The 20,757-nt window shown below is 44.9% G+C and overlaps 1 protein-coding gene across 5 annotated transcripts; it reads left to right on the forward strand.

Moving 5' to 3' along the window:
- The first annotated feature begins 1,336 nt into the window (after positions 1-1,336).
- Positions 1,337-19,812, forward strand: IL17RE (interleukin 17 receptor E). Of its 5 annotated transcripts, XM_078152190.1 has the most exons (16): positions 1,342-2,334; positions 2,673-2,688; positions 2,850-2,963; positions 5,680-5,777; positions 6,233-6,395; positions 6,535-6,674; positions 10,912-10,980; positions 12,161-12,227; positions 13,007-13,182; positions 13,439-13,486; positions 13,635-13,680; positions 13,846-13,994; positions 17,632-17,700; positions 17,778-17,829; positions 17,906-18,013; positions 18,325-19,812. In XM_078152190.1, the coding sequence occupies exons 1-16, from the start codon at positions 2,197-2,199 to the stop codon at positions 18,981-18,983; spliced, it is 2,112 nt and encodes a 703-aa protein (XP_078008316.1). In that variant the 5' UTR covers positions 1,342-2,196; the 3' UTR covers positions 18,984-19,812. The 5 variants fall into 5 exon arrangements, with proteins under 5 accessions (XP_078008314.1, XP_078008313.1, XP_078008312.1 ...); XM_078152189.1 differs by lacking the exon at positions 2,673-2,688; XM_078152187.1 differs by having other exon boundaries at positions 1,340-2,334; positions 17,632-18,013.
- The last annotated feature ends 945 nt before the right edge of the window (positions 19,813-20,757 follow it).

Here is a 20,757-nt window from a genome sequence, read left to right on the forward strand (position 1 = left end):
ATAAGACTGGGTCTCCCTGTGGAGATTTCTTTCCTCAAGTTTCCTAGGACTTGGTTTTCTTCCAGAAGAGCAAAGGTAAAGGCCCCAATTAGATGAACTGGACTAGTGTCAAACAGATATACTCTAGGCAAACTTTCACATTGAGCATGGCTGCTCTGTTGGATATCATTAAAGTAGCTGATGCTCATAAAGTTGGTACTTTGGGACTTAGTATAACTGAAGAGGCCCAGAGCCCTCCTAATTATTTCTGGGCCAGAGCATACATGGGTCAGGAATCTGAGTTTGATGCATAAGTAAAGGTTAGAATATGAAATCTGGGCCATTTGATTATGCTTTAAGCTAACGTGAGAGGCACCATCTTTGAAAAGTTAACCAGCTAACTGCCATGATTCTGTGGAGAAAGCCTTGCTCACCAGCAGAAAACATCCTTTATTTACCCTCATTAGCATTCTTCTAACTGTAAAGAGCTGGTTGATGGGATGAATAGATCACCGGGCTTAAAACCAGGAAGACCTGAGTTCTAATTCAGCCTCAGACACTAGCTGTGTGACCCTGGGCAAGTCACTTAACTCCTGTTTGTCTCAATTTTCTCAAGTGTAAAATGGACATAAGAGCAGCACCTACCTGCCAGAGTTGTTGTGAGAATCCAATGAAATATTTATAAAGTGCTTAGCACATTGGCACATAATCGGTGACAAATAAATGCTTATTCCCCTCTCTCCTTCTTCCCCCTTACTGACACCTGCCAACAATCCCTGCCATCTCAGAAGTCATTGTTTCCTGTGCTCCACCCAGCTATCCACCCTCTTTCTGTTTGCACTCTTTCCATTTATGGTAAGCAGTCAAATGTAGTTGCTTATTATTACTGCTGAGACCTCCAACACTATTCTTTCCTGTGTTTTCCCAGTGTCAGGAGGTAGGGGCATACTCCTGGTTCAGAATAATCTACCTTCATTCATTCATTTAGCAATCGTTTGTTAAGCACTTATTATGTGCCAGGCACCTTCTGGTAGTGATGGTCTCAGGGGTTGAGGTGTGAAGCCACAAGACAAGAGATGCTAGACTTTAGAACCCAGAAGGAGCTTAGAGATCAGCAAGTCCAAGTCTCCTGATTTTACTGATGAAGGTGAGTCTCAGAACAGGAAAATTACTTACACGCTCAAGGTCGTTTGCTAGCCGGTAGCAGAAATAACATTCCAAGCCAAATATCCTGAGTCCAAATCAAATGTTCTTGCACCGTCCTGTCCCCCAGGTTTCTTTGTTTTCTCAACTGCCTTGGCAGGCTCCCCGGACTCACAAAATAACTGAGCTCCGGAGATGTCCTCCGGCCTTCTTTGGATAGATGTTTATCTTGAAAGGTGGACTGGGGCTGCTTGAATGGGGCATGAGAAGGAGGAAGCTGTGGGATGGTAGGGTCCCCACAAATGATGGAACCTAGTCGATCCCCCTCCCCCACCTTTTTTTTTTCCAGCACAGGAAACCGCAGGAAACCAGGTCAGTATTGTACATGGGCCCCTCCCCTATCTCCAGGGCTCAGGGGCAAATTTTGGAACTGCCTGACTCAGCTGCCTGGAGAAATGAAGCCTTGAGGTTCCTGGGTCCCTCTGACTTAAACACTTTTCTCCAGAGTACCCAGACCAAAAAGAGATCCATAGGTTAACAGGAGGAAGAAAAATAGTTCTTGTTGGGTAGGACAGAGAGGAGACAGCAAGTGGCTTCCCTGAATAAGGGTGGAAAGAAATCTTAGCGCTGTGCACGTGCCTCGAGATCTGTCTCGTCAGAGATTTAGAGCTGCGAGACAGACGGGTGAAAAGATCAGAGCTCCAGGGTGGTGGAGGTGAGGGGCGGGAGGGGTCAGAGAGCCAGTCTTGGCAGACACTCCTCCCTATCTGTGGGCGCAGCCCGACCTTTCCCTTAAAAGCAGACCCTTTCCTCCACCTACCTGCTCCACCCTAGAGGGCAAATCAGCCTCTGGAGGCCTTTGACTCTTCAGGAACTGGGAGCAGAACTCCTTTCCAGAACAAGCCCTAGCTCGGAAGAAAAGGAATGTGGTTTGGCCGGCTGGTGAGCAGCTGAGGAGGAGCTTCAGGGCAGACACAGGGGCAGGCTCGGGCTGGAGCGTCCTGTACAGAAGAGGGACACCTGGCAGCCCATCTCCAGCAATGCAGCCATGTTCCCAGTGCGCTGATCTCTCCGATGCTCATGGGGAGCCTGCTGCCAGGGGCTCCCCTCGTTCGCTCTTTGCTTCTTCTCATCAGCCTTTCTGGCTATTCTGGGAGCAGGTCCTCTCATGTGAACTGGTGGGGGCCCCGTTGTTTTCAATCTTCCCACATGGTAAGGACATGAAGCATTGGGGACAACCCTGGCCCCCACTTCCCACTCCCTACCTGCCCTCGGTCTGTCAAAGATCCTCCTTCACTTCATTCCCTGCTTCCCCCTTGTCCTCCTCTCCTGCCCCCAATGTGTCTGCTCGGACAACAGGCTGGTGGGTTTGTGGCTCATATAGGGTGGAACCAGCAAATAACCCTGAGTGGGTGGGCTGGTAGCCCGATAACTCTTCCAGTAGGCAGTTTGGGACAAAGGTCCTGGGTTAGTTTTTCCCTGACAGTCTTTATAATAATGCCTCTTTTCCTTCCTTTCCAACCTGGCCCCTGGGCCCCCAACCCTGACAGGATGACAATTTTATCGGTGAGTCTGTTTTGTCTTTAAAAAAACAAACAAAAACTTGTTTCAAGCCCTTGAAGAGTCTCCCGGGCTCCCTGCTCTTGAACCCTAACTAGTTTCTCCTGTCAGTACAGAGAAATGTACCTGAGTCCCCAATGTTTGTCCCCCTTCCTAATCCCTTGCAGAAAGTCCTGCTCTTGACCTTCACCAGAATGGGGTCTTGTCCAAAAGGTCACAGTGCTCTCTGGCGAGGCGATGCCCACTCTGCTTCCACATCCAACTTGCTTTGAGCATGCCAGGTATGGAGAACAGACCTCTAGGACAGAAGGATCACCCTTTGGGACTAGTCAGTTCCCACTGGAAAAGTTGGGGTAGGACTAAAGCTATTAGATAATTCTTTCACTTTTAGTGAGTGGGCACTTGGGGAAGGGGAGAGAGACACCTTGAGAAATAACGTTAGAAGCGGGATATTAAGGTCTGGGATCTTAGTTCCAACCGAGAGTTCACTGAATCCCGGTTTGTCTCTTACAGAAATCAAAAGGGACACAAGATCATGAAATCATAGGATTTTAGATCTGAGAGGAACCTCAGAAATCATTTAGCTCAATGCCTTCATTTTATAGATGAGGAAGCTTGAAGCCCAAAGAGGGGAAATTCTTAGTTCAAGGTCACACAGCTAATTAGTGACTGAGCCAGGACTTGTAGTACCTGCATCTCCTATTTCCCGGTTCATTACTCTTTGTACTGTGTTACCTGTGGAAAAACGTACTCACCTTCCCTTCGTGAACTCTAAACTGATTTAAGGACATGCCAAAATGATCCTATGTATCTTTGAAATCTTATTTGAAATTTTTCATATTTTCAGTGTTTAGTAATTCTTTGAGTTATGAATTTGCCTCTCCTGAGTTCTCTGTGTAATGCAGGACCTCCTTTTGTTTAGCCTCAGTTTACCTCCTGCAGTCTTTAAGTGGTACTCCTCAACTTAGTTTTAGTACACTGGGATTTGGGGAACTTTCTATGCCCTTTGAGGTTTTATAGACTATATTTGTCAGGTCTAGTATCAAAAAGTACAGGGGGGCAGCTAGGTGGCACACTGGATAGAGCACCAGCCCTGAAGTCAGGAGGACCTGAGTTCAAATCCATCCTCAGACCAAACACTTGACACTTACTAGCTGTATGACCCTGGGCAAGTCACTTAACACCCAGTTGCCTATAAAAATTTTTTAAAAATACATATAAAAGGTACAGAGATAGAACCTAGGTCAGTCAACAAGCATTTATTAAGCCCCTACTGTGTGCTAGGCACTAGCCCAAGTGCTGGGGATGTAAAAAGAGGCAAAAGACAGTTCCTGCTGTCAAGAAACTCAGTCTAAGGAGGGAGACAACATATAAACAATTGTGCACCAACAAGATATATATAGGATAAGTTGAGATAACAACAGAGGAAAGGTACCAGGGGGATCAAGAAAGACTTTTTGAAGAAGGTAGAATTTTTTCAGGATCTTGAAGGAAGTCAGAGGTAGAGATGAAGAAGGAGAGAATTCCGGGCTTGGGAGTGGGGAGACAGCCAACAGTGGTAACCTTGATTTAGTGGGCCAAGGTTTTGAGGATTCATGTGCCCTGACCATTTGGCTGCCATCCCATTCCATCCACCATCTTGGTGTTGGTTTCAGTTATTTGGAATGAAAAAAACATGCTTAATCTCAGGCACCCAGCCCCGCAGAGAACATTTCAGACCGGCTCTGAATGGCCCAGGGAGGTTAGAGTCCGTGGGATGTTTTCTCAAGGTAGGTGTAGAGAACTGGAACGTTTTATTGCTGTATCTCTGGTGAGTAGGCCAGGAAAGAGTAACCATGTGGGTTAGTGGAACCCTTTGAAGTTGGGAGTGGTATTTACCAAACTTAGCTGTCATTCTGGCTGATTCTCCCCACATGTCCCTGCACCCTGCCCATTCTAGGGCAAGAGGTCCTATCTAACCAGACTACAGCACTGACTTGGATTGGTCTGAAATGTAAAACGTTAAGATGGTCTACAAAGAGGTTCAGTCTTTTTAGTCTGCCTGCCTATAGTAGCCCCATCTTTCTCCTGAATTTTTAAAGTTTTAACTTTCATTGAGCACTTTTACATTGACAAAGTGCTTTATATACAGTATCTCATTTGCTCCTTACTACAACCTGTGAGGTAGGGCTATTGTTAACTCCATTTTACTGATGAGGAAACTGAGGCTGAGAGACTGGAGGATAAATGATTTGCCCAAGGTTATGTCTGTGAGATGGGATTCCAAACCTGATCTTCCTGGCCTTGCAGCCAGGATTACCTCCATTTCACCATGCTGTGTCTCCAAATGACACTTTCTAGGGGCAGCTAGGTGGCACAGTGGATAGAGCACCGGCCCCAAAGTCAGGAGGACCTGAGTTCAAATTCTGCCTCAGACACATAACACTCACTAGCTGTGTGACTCTGGGCAAGTCACTTAACCCCAATTGCCTCACTAAAAAAACCAAACCAGCAAACAAAAAAAAAACCAAACAAAAAAAAACCCAATAGTGCTAAGGGGCAGCTAGGTGGCGCAGTGAATAGAGCACTGGCCCTGAAGTCAGGAGGACCTGAGTTCAAATCTGCCCTCAGACCAAACACTTGACACTTACTAGCTGTGTGACCCTGGGCAAGTCACTTAACCCCAATTGCCTAAAAGCAAAAAAAAAACCCCAAAACAAATGACACTTTCTAATATCCAATATGCTTCATTAGGAAAAGGAGGCAGAGTTGGGGTAGAGGCTAGAATTTCGAATTTGGAGTCAGGGAGACCTGGGTCAAATCCCGCCTCAGATATCTATTAGCTATGTTACCTTGGCCAATCAAAAGTCTCTCCTGGCCTGTTTCTTCATCTGTAAAATGAGGGGGTTGGATGACCTGGCTTCTGAAGTTCCTTCTGGCTCTAATTCCATATCCTATGACCTCTGTCTGAAGGGACTATATATCCCCAGTGATGTTTTTCTCCTACCCCACCCTCAGGTCTTCGAAAGCCCTGGCTTCACTTTCTAATGCGGAAATCTCCCAAGTCCCCAAAGTTCCAGCTTTGCACGAGGCTCAGGATGCCAACTGCTGCCCAGGTATCCCGACTCTTCCTCCATTCTCCCACCCCCTCTTCATTTCAAAGCTTGTTTGTACCCTGATCTCTCTAACATTTTTATTATCAAAGCATTCTCACATCTATCACCTCATCCCATCCTCTCATTGTCTAGGTGGAAGATGTGGGAAAGGAAGGATGAGATGGATTATTTTTCTTATTTTACAGATAGGAAAACTGAGACCTTGAGTGACTTAACCCGTGGCCACACAGGTGGTCAGCAGGACAGGTGTCAGATCTCTGACTTCTAGTCCAAGGTTATTGTGCTTTATGGCTCACGATGATCATCAATAAATATGTATTTAAAGTGCCTATGGGGATAAAATGTGATGGGGACATGAAGGAAGACAAAAACACAGTCTGTGCCCTCGAATAGTTCACCTTCTACTGGTGGAGACAGCGGTGCACATACAAGATCGTCTTGTCCTCTGTCCTCAGTGGAAGTGGCTATGTGACTGCTGCCTGGCTAGACAGGGCCACCGTGTTGCTGTCTCCTTCCCAGCTGTGCCCAGCTCTGGGCTGCGCTTAAAAAGGACCCAGTTCAGCCTTCCAGAGATAGCCGATGGGACTTCGCAGCTGCCTGTTTCCCAAGGGCCTAGAGGTGAGCATGAGTGTGTGCTTGCTGGAGGAGTGGGCTGGGCTGGGGGTAGAGCCCCAGAGGGTGCCCATGCAGCAGTGATCAAGCCTGCCCTGGCATGTTCTGAGCTGAGGGTCAGGGCCTTTCCATCTGCTTCTTCCAGGGCCTGAGTTCTCCTTCGTGCTGCTCCTGGGAGAGAGGGCTGTTCAGGTCACAGCCCCACTGGGCCCTGACATCAGTGTGAGGCTGTGCCACCAGTGGGTTCTCGAGTGTGAGGAACTGAGCAGTCCCTTCCACAAACAGGTAAAAAAAAAAAAGCAATCCGTTGGGCAGACAGACCATAGAGCCTGAGGGTCCCTGGAGGGCCTTCTCAGGGAAGGGAGAAGAAAATAACTCTACAAAGAACTCCCTTTTATGTAGCACTTAATAGTTTTAAAAGTTCTTTCTTCACAACAACCAAATAATGTATGCAGTGCAAGTATAGATTATGTTCATTCTACAGATGAGGGAACTGAGATTTAGTTTAGGTGATTTGAATTATATTGGCTGCCCATTGTGGAGGGGCTGCAATTTGAGCCCGGGTCTTCTGACTCCAAGGCCAAATGCTCTTTCTACTATGCCAGTGCCTTCCAGGAGAGAATAATGTCTTTACAGTAGGGTCCCACAGGGCCTTAAGCAAAAGTCCATCTTTCTTCATTTTCTCACATCTGTTCTCCAAGGATTACTTATTATTTATTATGTCTACTCTCTCCTGCCCTACCCCAGACAGTCATTGCATAAAATACGATAGGCTGAACCTGCTGAGAATGTTCATAGATGCATTTCAAGGAGAAACTTCTCTCACGTGAGCCCCCTCCTGACAGAGAAAGGATGAACTCAAGGTTCAGAAGGAAATAGATATTTTGGACCTTGCCATTGTAGGGATTTGTTTTGCTTGACTGTGCTAATTTGTTACAAGGTGGGGGTTTTTTTCTTTCTGTTTTTAATAGAAATGGTATGGGGAAGAGGGGAGAGGAGGTAGCATTGGTGATGTTGAAGAAAAGAATATTGAAACTTTTTTTAATGCACAGAAGAGAATGAATGGAAGGAAACAGACAAGCAGGATAACTTTGAAAGTGATGTCTTTTTTTTTTTAAGAACAAGTAGTATGGAATAGATGTTTATGGTTTCATATACTTTTTTGTGTTCTACTTTGTAATGGAAACGATTTGGGGGTGTTTTTTGTGTTAAGTTCAGAATTTTAAAAGCATGGGGAAAAAAGAGGTACTTATCAGCTCAAATGAATCTCAGCTAAAAAAAAAGTTGGGCTTTTTGTGAAGTTTCTAATTTTTTGTGAAGTTTCCGATTTTTAAAAAACATGTAAATGCAGATCTCCATCTCATCTGTAACTTATCATATATACACATGTATACATACACACATATACATACATGCACACACATACATACATGTATGCACACATGTGTGTATACATAAGGGGGATTTTGAGCTTAGAATGACTTCAGAGACCATGCAGTCCATCCATCTCACTTTACCTTGGCCCCAGGTCGGTGGCACAGGTTCCCTTACAAAAGAGAGAAGTCCCCTGATTCCAAATCCAGTGGGCAACTTTTCAATAACTCATGTCTCTTTCCCTCCTGAGTCTCACTGTTCTAACCAGTGCTGCTGTAAAAGTCTTTGTACGTAGAGACCTTTCTTCACTTTAATTTTTTTTTCTTGGTATGTAGTCCCAACTGTGGGATGGATCACCAAGTCAAAGGGCATGGCCAATTTTGTCATACTGGGCCACTTTGCTTTCCAGAAATATTACTCTGCTCAGTGCTGGAGAGTATGCCTGCACCACCGGTTTTCTCTTTTTTTATTTAATTGTTTATTGGATGGATAGTTTAATGAATGTGTGAAGGTACTTTGTAGTTTTCATTCTCATCTCCTTTAATTATTTTAATTATTAGGGGCAGCTAGGTGCTGCAGTGGATAGAGTTCAATTCTGGCCTCAGACACTAGCTGTGTGACTGCGGGCAAGTCACTTAATGCTGATTGCTTCCCCTCAAAAAATTGTTAGTGAGGTTAGATGCTTCCTCATGCTTATTTACTTTTTGCTTTTTTTCCCCCATAAATTGCCTACTTTTTCCTTTCAGAACTTTTATTTTAAAAAGCATTTTGGGTGAGGTGCAACTAGGTGACGAAGTGGATAGAGCACTGGCCCTGGAGTCAGGAGGACCTGAATTCAAATCTGGCCTCAGACACAACACTTACTAGCTGTGTGACCCTGGACAAGTCACTTAACACATTGCCTAGCAAAAAAAGGACAACAAACAAAAGTGTTTTGGGATGCCTTTTGTCTGTAACCTTTCTTGTAATTCTCTTTCTGTGTGTGTATATGTGTATATGTGTATGTATATGTATATATATATATGTATATATGTGTATATACACACACACATACATATATACCATGGGTGTAGTGACCATACCTGACAATGTATATACTCTTCTGCCCCCTGTGCTCTGCCATGAAAAGGGGGAAAAGTTTCATTACCTGTTCTTTAGTTCCATTACTGGTTTTTATGAATTGTCTCTCTATCCTTTTTAACTATTAATAACTTGATATGTATTTACTTTTTACCTCCTTTTTGTGGGGGAGTTAGAGATTTGTGATTTCATTAGTGTGGGGGAGCTCTTGACATAGAAAGACCTTCCACTGAGTTAGAGCTCCATCTCATCTGTGATTTATCTAGAGACTTGCCTGGGGCACTGAGAGGTTAAGTGATTTCCTTATGGTCACTAACATACCAGCATGATACTGAGGCAGGACCTGAACCCAGGTCTTCCTTGCTCTAGTTTGGCCCCATCCACTATGCTTTGCTGCCCTTTTATTAGTTCTCTGTATATTCTAGAAGTCAAGATGTACCCAATATATTGTTCATAAGTGTTTTTGTTTCTTGTTTTTTCTTTTTATCTTAGGTTTTTTGCTCCCATTGTTCAAATATTTAAATTTTTTTCTCTATAATCGAACCCATCAATGCTGGCCCCAATAATATCTTCGATTGCTTTAAGAAGTTTATGGAGGGCAAATTTTTAGGGGGGGCATTTCTGGTGACTCTATAACTCTGGCCAAGCAAGGGTTATAACAACATGACACTGTGTCTTTGAAAGGCTGCTGAATCTATCACTATGATAAGCAATGGGGCTGAAATTCCAGCCAGGGTTTTTTTTTCTTTTTTCTTTTTTCTTTTTTCAGCCAAAGACAAGGTTTATTAAAGATCCATCATATTGGCCAGACTCTTAAGGAATCTGAGCACCTGTGACCAAGTGGCCAGACTGTAAAAATCCCAGCAGTGGATAGATTATAAGAATCCCAGCCCAGCCAGGGTTTGGAGGTAAAAAGGGTTAGAGAAATTCTTTATAATATCCCCTTATAGTTGCATAGTGCTTTAGGTTTTTCAAAGCCCTCTTGTGCATATTATTACCTTTTATTCTTCATAGGGTCCTAGTGAAATTAGTAGGACAGGGATTGTTTTGTTTTGGTTTTTTAATTAAATTTTTTTTTCAATTATCAAGCACTTATTTTTTCTCCTTCTCATTTCCCCTCCCCACCAAAAAAAAGAAAAAGAAAGAAAGGAAAAAAGAAAACCAAACACTTCATAATAAATAAGCTTGGTCAAGCAAAGCAAATTGTTTCATTGGCCGAGTCCAGAAATAAGTGTCTCATTCTGCTTACTGAGTCCTTCACTTCTCTATCAGGAAATGGGAATCATTTTCATTATCAGTAGAATGGGAATTATTAGTCCCATTTTATAGATAAGCATAATTGAGGCCCAAAGAGGTTAATCATGGTCACTTAGTGAGTTGGTGTCCCTAGCTGGTAGTAGAACTCAGGCCTTCTGAGTTCCTTGTACAGTCTTCTTCCAAAGTGCTATATGTCTGGCACTCCACCTTCCCCCTGTTCTCCAGGTGAATTCTTATAGGATTTGGCCCATGCCACAGTGCTCCAATGACCTTCATCCCCCAGTAGCTCTCAGTTGTCACCTCTGAGACCAGGTAGTGGTTATGAGGACTTCATAGGATCACAGACATATCATATATGTCATAGCCTAGTAATCCTGGCATCCAGCCTCCTGATTCTGGCTGTTTACATCAGGGAAGTCAGTCTGCCCCAGGTGAGCAGCCCAGGGGATGGGACTCCAGCCCAAGTCTCTTTGCATGTACCTCTAATCCTTCTCCCACAACATAATTGTCAGGCACCCAGACAGCAAAATGTAGAGAATGGGACTGAGGAAACAAACTATGAAACACAAAATACAGACCCTCCCCAAGGAGAGCAATTTTTTTCAGAGGAAAAAGAAAGAGTATTTTGCAGTGTGATAAATTAGATATATTTGACCAACCATCACAGGGAACTTTCAAGCCTAGGTCCTATTTTCCTCTGCCTCAATCCTTAAGCCTCCAGATCCTCTTCAGAGCCTGGAGATACCCATCCAGAATGCACCTGCCCTTCCTTAGGCATCTTCCTTTCCTCCCCTTTCTGCTTCTCCTATAGGAGACTGTGTCTGGAGGTCACACCATCCAGCTGCCCTATGAGTTCCTGCTGCCCTGTCTTTGCATAGAGGTGAGAGGTGGTGTTGCTGAGACTTTGATGGGGGAATATGTGTACTTTTAATTCTCCATGGTACCCATGGAGATTAGTGGCTGTTCCTGGCCCTCATCCTTCCTACATCTGGAGACTCACTTCTTATCCATCCAATGGGATGTTAAGGGAGGGCCTAGGATGGCCAGTCTAGGAAGAGAAGCCAATATTTATATTTCATCTTAAGTTTTCCAAAGTGCTCTGTGTATACTTTCTCCTTTGATCCTCATAACCCCATATAGTAGGTTCTATTATTACCCCCAATTTACAGATGAAGAAACAGAGGCTTTAAGAGGTTGTGACTTGCCTAGGGTCACACAGTTAGTGTCTGAGGCAGGACCTGAACTCCAACATTCTTGACTCCAGCATTTTATTCATTATATAATTTTGTCTCTTGCACCCAATCTAGGACTGATCTGGATGCCAGTTTTGCATCAGAACGCTGAGTCAGTCAATAGTCAACAATCATTTATTAAGTTGTCCTAGGAGTTCAGAACTGGAATTGACCTAGTCTCCACTGGGGTCATTTGAAGGGATGATCCTGACCTCAAGTGACCATTCCCCTCCTCCCAACTTAACATGGATTGGTTGATAAAATGAGATGGAAAAGGAGAAAACAAGATCCTGGAGCTATGAAACATAGCAGGGTGGGGCAGGGCACAGCATGACCGATGGTTGATGAGTAAATAAACTGAATGCAAAGGGAAAGTACCAGAACTGGGGGCTGTAGGTTCTGCTGAGCATAACATTAGGGGGCTCTGAGTAGCCTAGGTCAAGGAGGTGGGGGCTACCTGAAGGCAATGAATGCCTCAGGAGGTACTGCTGAAATGAGGCTGGAGGTGGTGTGATGGAGCCCAAAGGGTGAGGGTGCCAGATGTGACATAGTTCTTGGTGGAAAAAAAGAAATTAAATATCAGCTATTATCATTATTCCTATTTTATTTGGCTTCCCACCTACTGATTTTTCCTCTCCTTCAAAGAGTTGAATTCTCTCAATTTATATGGGTCCCCTTCTTGGATGCAGAGTGCATACTCTAGTGCTTATCTCTAGCCCCAGAGCATTGGATTCTAACAGGGCCAGATCAAAGTGGGTTTGGGGTCTAGGTGGTATAAAGAAGTCTGCCCTTCTGAGCATCCAACCTCACCCCTCCTCATTCCATCAGGCAGCATACCTGCACCACGACAGTGTGCGGAGGAAGCAGTGCCCCTTGAAGGACCAACCTGAAGTCTGTGAGTAGCCCACACAAACCTCCTCCCCATCCTTCACTCTAAGGATGAACTCCTCCAAATGACATTATTGCTGGGACTTAAGGTTGGGGTGGGTGGAGAGAACTGCCCTATTTTTTCACCTTGGGAACAGGAGATAAGATGCCAGTGGCACCGACACTCCAATAAGTCAGTCAATAAACATCACACCCTTGATGGGCATGCTTGTTTCTCCCTCCTTGTGGCCTAGATGGGGAGACATGCTATACAGTGCCATCTACTCCTTAAGTATTTGTTCAATGAGTGTTATAAAATGGCACACAGTACAAGATAGTGAATAAAGACAAGACCAGTCTTATGGTACAAATTGTAAATGCTCTAAGATTTCAAAGAAGGAAGAAAACCAGGTAGGTTGGAGCCATCCAGGACTGCTTTGTGGGAGCAGAGGGATTTGAACTGGGCTTTAAAGCGTGGATACTGTTGGATAGTTGGTGGGGAGAGGACAGCATTGATAAAATCACAGAGCAGGGAACATGGTCTGTGTGTGGCAGTGGGGGAGGGAGGAGACAAGGGGCAGACTAGACCGTGTGGAGCAGAGGATGCACATTGGAGAGCCATTAGCTCTAGAGTTGGGTCAGATATGAAGGACATTGGGATGGCCTGATCTGCCTTGTCCATCACATTAGCACCACAACAGAGAAATTATCTGGGGCAGGGGCAAGGACATCAGGGTGTTGGTAGGATGAAGCAGAGACAGGCCTGAAGGTGAGCAAACACCTCACCAGGAGACCTTTTGCCCATAGACAGCATGGACTTCTGGAGGTCAGTGCAGTTCATTGACCACAGCTACCAGGACCAGATGGCCATGATCCTAACCCTACGCTGCCCGGTGAAGCTCAAGGCCTCCCTGTGCCAGAAACAGAGCTGGCACAGTCCCTGTGAAGACCTTCCCAATGCCACGGTTTCTTCGTCAGAAGGGGTAAGGAGGGGGTGGAGAGAGTTGGGGGGTAAGATGGAGAGAGACAGAGAGAGACATGAGTGGGGCATAAAGGGAGAGAGGAGAGAGAGGGAGGGAGAGGGGAAGGGAGAAAAGGAGAGAGAGCAGATTTTTTTTTTTCATCTCTCTAACATTAAGGGAACTTTCAACATATACTGTAGCCCCACAGCATGAGATGTGACCCTGGGTGAATTGGGGCTGATAACTTTTCCCATCTGACTCCTTTCTTTCCCAACAGTGGTATGTTTTGGAGAAGGTGGATTTGCACCCGCATCTTTGCTTCAAGGTATGACTCTAGCAGCAGAAATTTCTGGGAAGAAGGAGAGTTGATGCTTTGGTTAAACAGAGGATGAGAAGGTCATATGAAAGGGGAAATATGTCTCTCTCCCCCTTCCACCTCCATCCTGGTGACTTTCTTTTCTTCTCTTCCCTAGTTCTCTCTTGGGAATAGTACCCACGTTGAATGTCCCCATAGGAACGGTGAGCACGTGATCTTCCCTCATCTCCACCCCACCCCCATTTAACCTTCACTCAGCTGTGACTGTACCAATCCTCTAGTCACACCTTTGCTTCTCACCCCCAACTCCATCCTAACTACTTGTGTAAAACTCATTCTGTGTAACTCTGTAATCCACCCCTTTACAGCCTCCTCCTGGAACGTGAGCATGGATATTCAGTACCAGCGACTGGTCCTGCACTTCTCCTCAAGGACCCCAGCTGCTTTCAGTGTTGCTTGGTGCCTCCCGGGGGTGGAACATTACGATCCACAGCTGCCTGTTTACTCTGTCAGCCAGGTACAGTTTCTGCAGCCTACACCAGTCTCTGCCATCTCCTGTGGCCAGAATCTTTGTTTCTTCCTACTGTCCCAGGTTCCAGCATTCCCTTCACCTCTTGAAAACTAGCCATGAACATAAGGGGTGTGGGTGGGTGGGTGAGGGTATTAATATTAGGGAGAAATCAAGAAGCTCTTCACTGCTGTACTTTGTCTACCTCTATAGTTTGTCCCACAATCCTTCTGCCCTTTATCTGAGACTTAGATAAGAAACCTCAAAAGACGTTATCAAGAGAAGACTTAGAAGGAGACATGGCTGTCTAGTATTTGAAGGGCTATTATGTGGAAGAGGGAAGAGTCTTATTCTGTCTGGCCCCAGAGAGCAGAACCAGCAGCCCAGAGAGAAGACTGTAGAAAGGCTGCTTTTGTCTCAACGTAAGGAAAAACTTCCCAAATAATCAGAGCAATTCAAAAGTGGAAGGTGGTGACCTCCCTGTCCCATAAGGTTTTCCAGCAAAGACTGAATGGCCATTTGTTAGAGATGCTAGGGAAACTATTGTTTGGTGCGGGGGCTGGCCAGATGCCTTTTGAGGTTTCTTATCTAAGTCTCAGAGCAGGTGTTCTTAATCCAAGCCATGAACTTAAATTTTTTTTTAATTTTGATAACTATATTTCAATATAATTTATTACCTTTGAAAATCTGTGTTTTATTTTATGCATCTAAAAACATTACTCTGAAAAGGATGTCTGTAGGCTTCACCAGACACCTAAGGGGTCTGTAGCACCAGAGGAGTTAAGAATCTCTGTCTTAGACTCGAATTTCTGGTATTGTGTCTAGAACAGCATTTCCTCACTTTTCAGTTCCTGACACATTTGTGACCTTACTAGGTTGTGGCAACTGGTCTAGCCAACTGTTCATCTCTACTCCATTTCGTATTTGCACGCACATACACACGTCCTCTCTGCTCTACACCATGGCCACAATCACCTCCGTCTTTCATCCTGATCTCTCCTTCCAACATTACCCAGGTGCTGTAACACAGTGGAACATCTTTGGGATCTATCAAGCTGGAGAATAGTGTCTTAGAAGTCTTGCCTCAGGCCTCTGAAGACTGAGTCATACTCAATCCTCAAGAAAGAGCAGAGTCTGATCCATACATTTGGACAGATCTTTTTTTTTAACTATGTTTTGTGGATTCCTTTAATTTTTACAGTTATTTTAATAGTTGTTTCATTTCATTACTCCTGTAGGGTGAACTCTCCCTTGTAACAAAGAGAAATAATTAAGCAAAAATATGTCTTAGAATGACCGTCTTGGATGACATGGTGTATTCTGTTTTAGTAGTATTCCAATGCTCTGCTGAGTCAAGGGAGATGTATTTTGTTATCTATCCATCAGGACCTTTTTTTTTTTCTGTCACGCAGAGTTGACTTTCTTTTAGTAATCTTTTAATTTTACATTGTAGTCATTATGCCTATTTCTCTTGGGCCTGCCTATTTCACAGTGCATCAGTTCATAAAAATCTTTCCGTGTTTCTCTGAATTCCCTCATATTCATCATTTCTTACTGTACAATAATATATCATTATATTAATATACCATTGGGTTGTTTTTATTTTTTTAGCTATTCCCCTATTGATGAGTTCTCAGTTAGTCTCTATTTCTTTGTCTCTAGCACAAAGAGTACTACTATAAATATTTTAATATATGTTGACTTCCTTTAGGTATATGCCCAGTAGCAGGATTGCTGGGTCAAAGGTATGGACAGTATAGTCATTTTCTTGCATAATTCCAAATTCTTTTTAAGAATAGTTGAACCACTGATGTCCACCAGTAGCGAGTGAATCAGTGTACAAATCTTCCCACAGAACACTGGGGTTGGGTCAGATGCCTTTTGAGGTTGCTTGCCTAAGTTTTAGAACAGGAGTTCTTGACCTGGGAACTGTGGACTTGGTTTTTAAAATTATTATTTTGATAACTGCATTTCAATATGATTTATTACCTTTGCAAACCTATGTATTTTATTTTATGTATCTAAAGACATTGTTCTGAGAAAGGGGTCCCTAGATTTCTGTAGGTCCACCCCTTATGGAACATTTACTACTCCCATCTTTTATCCTCTTCACCAGTTTGCATGGCATAAGACAAGCGTCGGGCACCTGAGGCCTTGAGGCTACACGTGGCCTTCTAGATCCTTAAGCATGACCTTTTCTTTTTTTTTAAATTTTTTTGCTTAGGCAATCAGGGTTAAGTGAGTTGCCCAGGGTCACACAGCTAGTAAGTGTTAAGTGTCTGAGGCTGGATTTGAACTCAGGTCCTCCTGGTTCCAAGGCCAGAGCTCTATTCACTGCACCACCTAGCCGCCCCTAAGCATGACCTTTTGACTGAATCCAAATTCAGTCAAATCTAGAAGGCCACGTGTGGCTGCAAGTTCAGGCACCGCTGGTATAAGATAACAATTATAATAGGGCCTTGAGGTTTGCAAAATATTTAACTGATGTTATCTCATTTGACCTCACAATAATCCTGTGAGGTAGATTGTTATTATTTTTCCCATTTTACAGATGAGGAAACATAAGAAAAGAGAGGTTAAATGTATTGCCCAGGGTAACAGTAAATGTCTTCCTGACACTTAGTAGACACACATAGTCAGGTCTTCCTGACTCTAAGTCTTGTGCCCCTGGCTGCTTAAATGATGAAACCAGAGTAGTTTTCATTTGATTTCTTGTAGTATTGGCAGTTTGGAGGCATGTTTTTAATATGGTCATTTGTAATTGTCAATTCTTTTGGAAACCCTTTAGTACCATCCTTTGTTCAGTTATCTGTTGAGGAATGGATTTTGGCATTCTGTATGTGTGTCAATTACTATATATTTGTCTATATATTTTAGATAAAATCAGTATACTATATGTAATACTAAATCAGTATATTATAGTCAAATATATAATCAATATACTGTATGTATATATATGTATATATATATATATATAGTCTATATATTTTAGGTAGAATCAATCAGTGAAGAAGACTTTTCCGGGTACTATTTGTTGCAATTATCCCACCCCCTAGCTCCCACCCACCCTGAATTTCTTTTCTAGCTTCTTTTCATGTCCAACCCCCTCATTTTCTAGCTGAGAAAACTCAGGTCTAGAGAGATAAAGGTATTTGCCTAAGATCACACAGTAAGTAGCACCCCTAGGATTTGCATATAGGTGCTCTGACTTCAGACTCACTGCTTTCCACTGCACCATCCTGCCAATGCTATGGGAAGTCAGAGAAGGCAAGCTGCAGTAATTAGGGACTGCTTCATGGAGAAGGCATTACTGGACTCCATCCCCTCAAGAATGAGGAAGATAGGCAGAAAGGAGACAGGAAGAATTCCTGATCATAAAAGCATAGAATCATAGATTTAGAGCTGAAAGGAACCTTAGAGGCCATTCCTTATTTTACAGATGAGGAAACTGAGGCAAACAGAGGTTAACTGACTTGCCCAGGGTCCTACAGCTAGTAAGTGTCTGAGGCAGAATTTGAACTCACTTCTTCCTGACTCTAAGTGTGCTCTATCCACTGTTAAAGAGGGGAGGAACATTACAAAAATTATAGAACCCTTTACACATTTGCATGTATGGAGATGACCATTGTATTCTTTGTTCTCATAGCCTAATGGTTCCGGCCCAGTGAAGTCAGATCTCATCATCCCCTTACAGAGCTTCGGGGGCTGTGTTCTGGTAATGAACCTTTCTCATATCCACCCCCCTCCTCCCTACCCAACCTTCATTCTCATTGTGGACCCTTTACTGGGCAGGTGTGGAGGTCAGATGTCCAATATTCTCAGAAGCGCCTTTTATGTCCCAATGGTAAGTCTCAGGGTCAGAGATGGCAAAGGGGATGAGGTAGGGGAGCCCTATCCTGGCCTCACCTTTTCTGGTTCAGTCTCTCACAGGCACTTGGGGCTTCTGGCTCTGGGGCTGTTGATGGGGGCTGCCCTGCTGGTGACTATCCTGGCTTTGAACTACCAGGGCTTACAGAGGCTACTGACAGGTGAGATGGCCAGGACAGTGCAGGAGGTATATGAGGAGGGGAAGGGATTTGGGGATATGGACCTTCCTGCATCAGGACTCCTTTTGGGAATAGATCTGTCTTCCCATCTGCCCCACAAAGCCCTTCCCCATCCCACTGCTAAAGCTACCTCTGCCCTACCTCTCCTCTCCCTATGCATTCTCAGCTCTGGGTAGACTCTGCCCTGCCTCAGGCCTGAGTTAGGGTGCGGAAAGGAAGTGTGGGATGGAGCGCCCCCTCTCCAAGTCTTCTCCCTCATTCTGCCCCTGTCCTTGTCTCTGCTCTCTCCACAGGCCCTGGACGACCCAGGCCCGTGCTGCTGCTCTACTCTGCGGACTCGGAGGCGCACCGCCGTCTAGTGGGCGCCCTGGCCGAGTTGTTGAGGGTGGCCCTGGGAGGCGGCGAAGATGTGATCCTGGACCTGTGGGAGGGGGAGCGCGTAGCCCGCTTGGGGCCCCTTCCTTGGCTGTGCGGGGCCCAGGCCCGCGTGGCACAGGAGCGGGGCACCGTGTTGCTCCTCTGGAGTCGGACCAGCAGCCACCTTTACCGCCGCTGGCGGGCTGGGGCCGGGCCCAGATGCGCCCAGGACCCCCAGGACCTATTCCGAGCAGCCCTAAGCTGCTACCTGCACCCTGGCCCAGGAACTGCTGGAGGGGCGCGACCTCCCCTGCTGGCCTTCTTTAGTAAGCTCTGTGCCAAGGGGGACATTCCCCGGCCGCTGCGCACTCTCCCTCGTTTCCGCTTGCTCGGAGACCTGCCTCAGCTGCTCAGGGCCCTGGGCGCCGAGGACGCTCTCAGAGCCCCAGCATGGCTTGGACTCCGGCCCCGGCCCCGGCCTCCGCCCTCAGAGCGCGCAGATTGGCAGTGCTATTTGCGGAACCGCCTGGAGCTGTGCCAAAGACTGGAACGGGAAGCAGCCCAGGTTGAGCTGCTCAGCTCGGACAGGGGATGAGTTGGAAGGGAGTAAGAGAGAGGTTCCTTTGTTCCTTGCTCCTAGGGGGAAAGTGGAGCCCAATACTAAGTGAAGAGAAGCGACCTAAGGGGAGGCCAAAAGCATCTCCGCCTCATAACCAAGCTAGAGCCTTCTGCCTCTCAGAAGCGGGCCTCCAGCGGAGCGCGTGCATGGGGCGGGGAGGAGAGAAGTCTTGGAGAGCGAATAGAGAGCTCAAAGCATCTGGCCCCTCTCTCCACATCTTCCCTCCATCTCCGGCGAGGGACTGCCTTACTGCCTCCCCCAAATCAGACCTCTGCTGTCTCCAGGCCCTTTCTCATTCTTTGCACGTGAATTCTCACTTCTATTAAAGTGTCTTGATCAGAGATCAGAGGTAGTCTTTGGGATTCCTCGTGTTCCCCACCCTCGTCCCACCACAGCCTCCTGGTGGGATAACAGCGAAGAGATCTTTTTGCTCCAAGCAAGAGAACTGAAACCTAAGATGGAGGAGGGAAGCTGGGATAGGAAGCAAAGGAAGGGGTGATAGAAACAGTTGCACCCCACTGATCAGAAGTCAATACAAGAGCGAATGTGTGAGCCCTGAGTTCCTGACCCCATCTCTTTTCTAGATATAGGTGAGCTATGATCTTTGCCTGTGGTTCTGCTAGCCTCCTTCCTCTGTCCCCATCATCCCCAAGATCTAGGGAGGACTCCAGAGGAAGGGATTGAGTTATGAACTTAGCTGGAGCCGGTAGAACAGAAGCAGCTGTTCAGGCTACTTTATATGGCTTGGGATGGGATGGGATGGGCTACACAAAGCAAACGTGATGAATAAAGATCAGTGAAAATATGACCATATGAACTTTGATTAGTTAATTATAAAGAATAAACTTTGATTAGTTAATTGTAAAGACCACATTCGGGGAGAAAAGAGAATGAAGCACACCTTCTTCCTTTTGGAAAGGTGGGGGAGGGGAGTTACTGCTATGTCTGTTCATTTTACTTGACTTTTTGTCGAAATGGAGAGTTCAACTGGTGTGTGGAGTATGTTGGAAAATAACCCCAAAAAATTCGTTGGGGAGGGAGAAAATTTGAAACTGAAAATAAACATTTTATAGAAAATGTAATATATGATAGTAAAATATTTTAAAATATACTGCTAATATATTTAAATAACAATCTGTATATTATAGATTCACAGTTTTATATATTCTAATTTTCTGGCCTTTGTGTATGGAAGTGTTGGTGTTTGTTGCTACTTTTTTTAGTTTATAATATAAAAAAATCATTTAATATTTTTTAAGAAAAGGTATTGCAGGCAATAAAGTGAGGGGTTGACCATGAAAAAAAGACATCGGTAAACTTTTTTAAAAGACCAGCGTGAAGGAACCCAAGTCTATATCAATGGTCACAAGAACAGGTAGATGGGAGTCAGATATAAGGAGAAATATAGCAACTAAACTTGACCTTAGAAGAGGAGTTACTGTGGACTCCATTGCCCTAGACAAAGGTCTCCACTGAAGTGGCTGAGGTGGCACCCTCTCCTTGGTGGGTTTCATCAATCTGGTATGTTACAATGAGTATTCCTTTTGTGTACAGAATGAACTGGATAGCTCGGAGGTCCTTTCTAACTCTCAGATTATGTTATTTTATGAGATCACACATATTTACCAAACAAGGTTCAGTGTCCTGGGCTTGGTGGAGGGACATGTCCCCTTGAATTGTAACTGCAGCCCTCCCTTTTGTGTGGTGAGCAAAGAACCTAAAAGGGGCAATTGTCCTCTTAGGGTGACCA

The sequence above is a fragment of the Phascolarctos cinereus genome, unplaced genomic scaffold (genome assembly GCF_003287225.1).
Source record: "Phascolarctos cinereus isolate Bilbo 61053 unplaced genomic scaffold, phaCin_HiC Scaffold_4;HRSCAF=312, whole genome shotgun sequence".
NCBI lineage: Eukaryota > Metazoa > Chordata > Mammalia > Diprotodontia > Phascolarctidae > Phascolarctos > Phascolarctos cinereus.

Coding starts and splice junctions, on each gene's coding strand:
- IL17RE (XM_078152186.1), top strand. CDS start 2,163: ATGCAGCCATGTTCCCAGTGCGCTGATCTCTCCGATGCTCATGGGGAG. Junction 5,778..6,232: donor GGATGCCAACTGCTGCCCAG/GTATCCCGACTC, acceptor CTCTGTCCTCAG/TGGAAGTGGCTATGTGACTG. Junction 6,396..6,534: donor TGTTTCCCAAGGGCCTAGAG/GTGAGCATGAGT, acceptor TGCTTCTTCCAG/GGCCTGAGTTCTCCTTCGTG.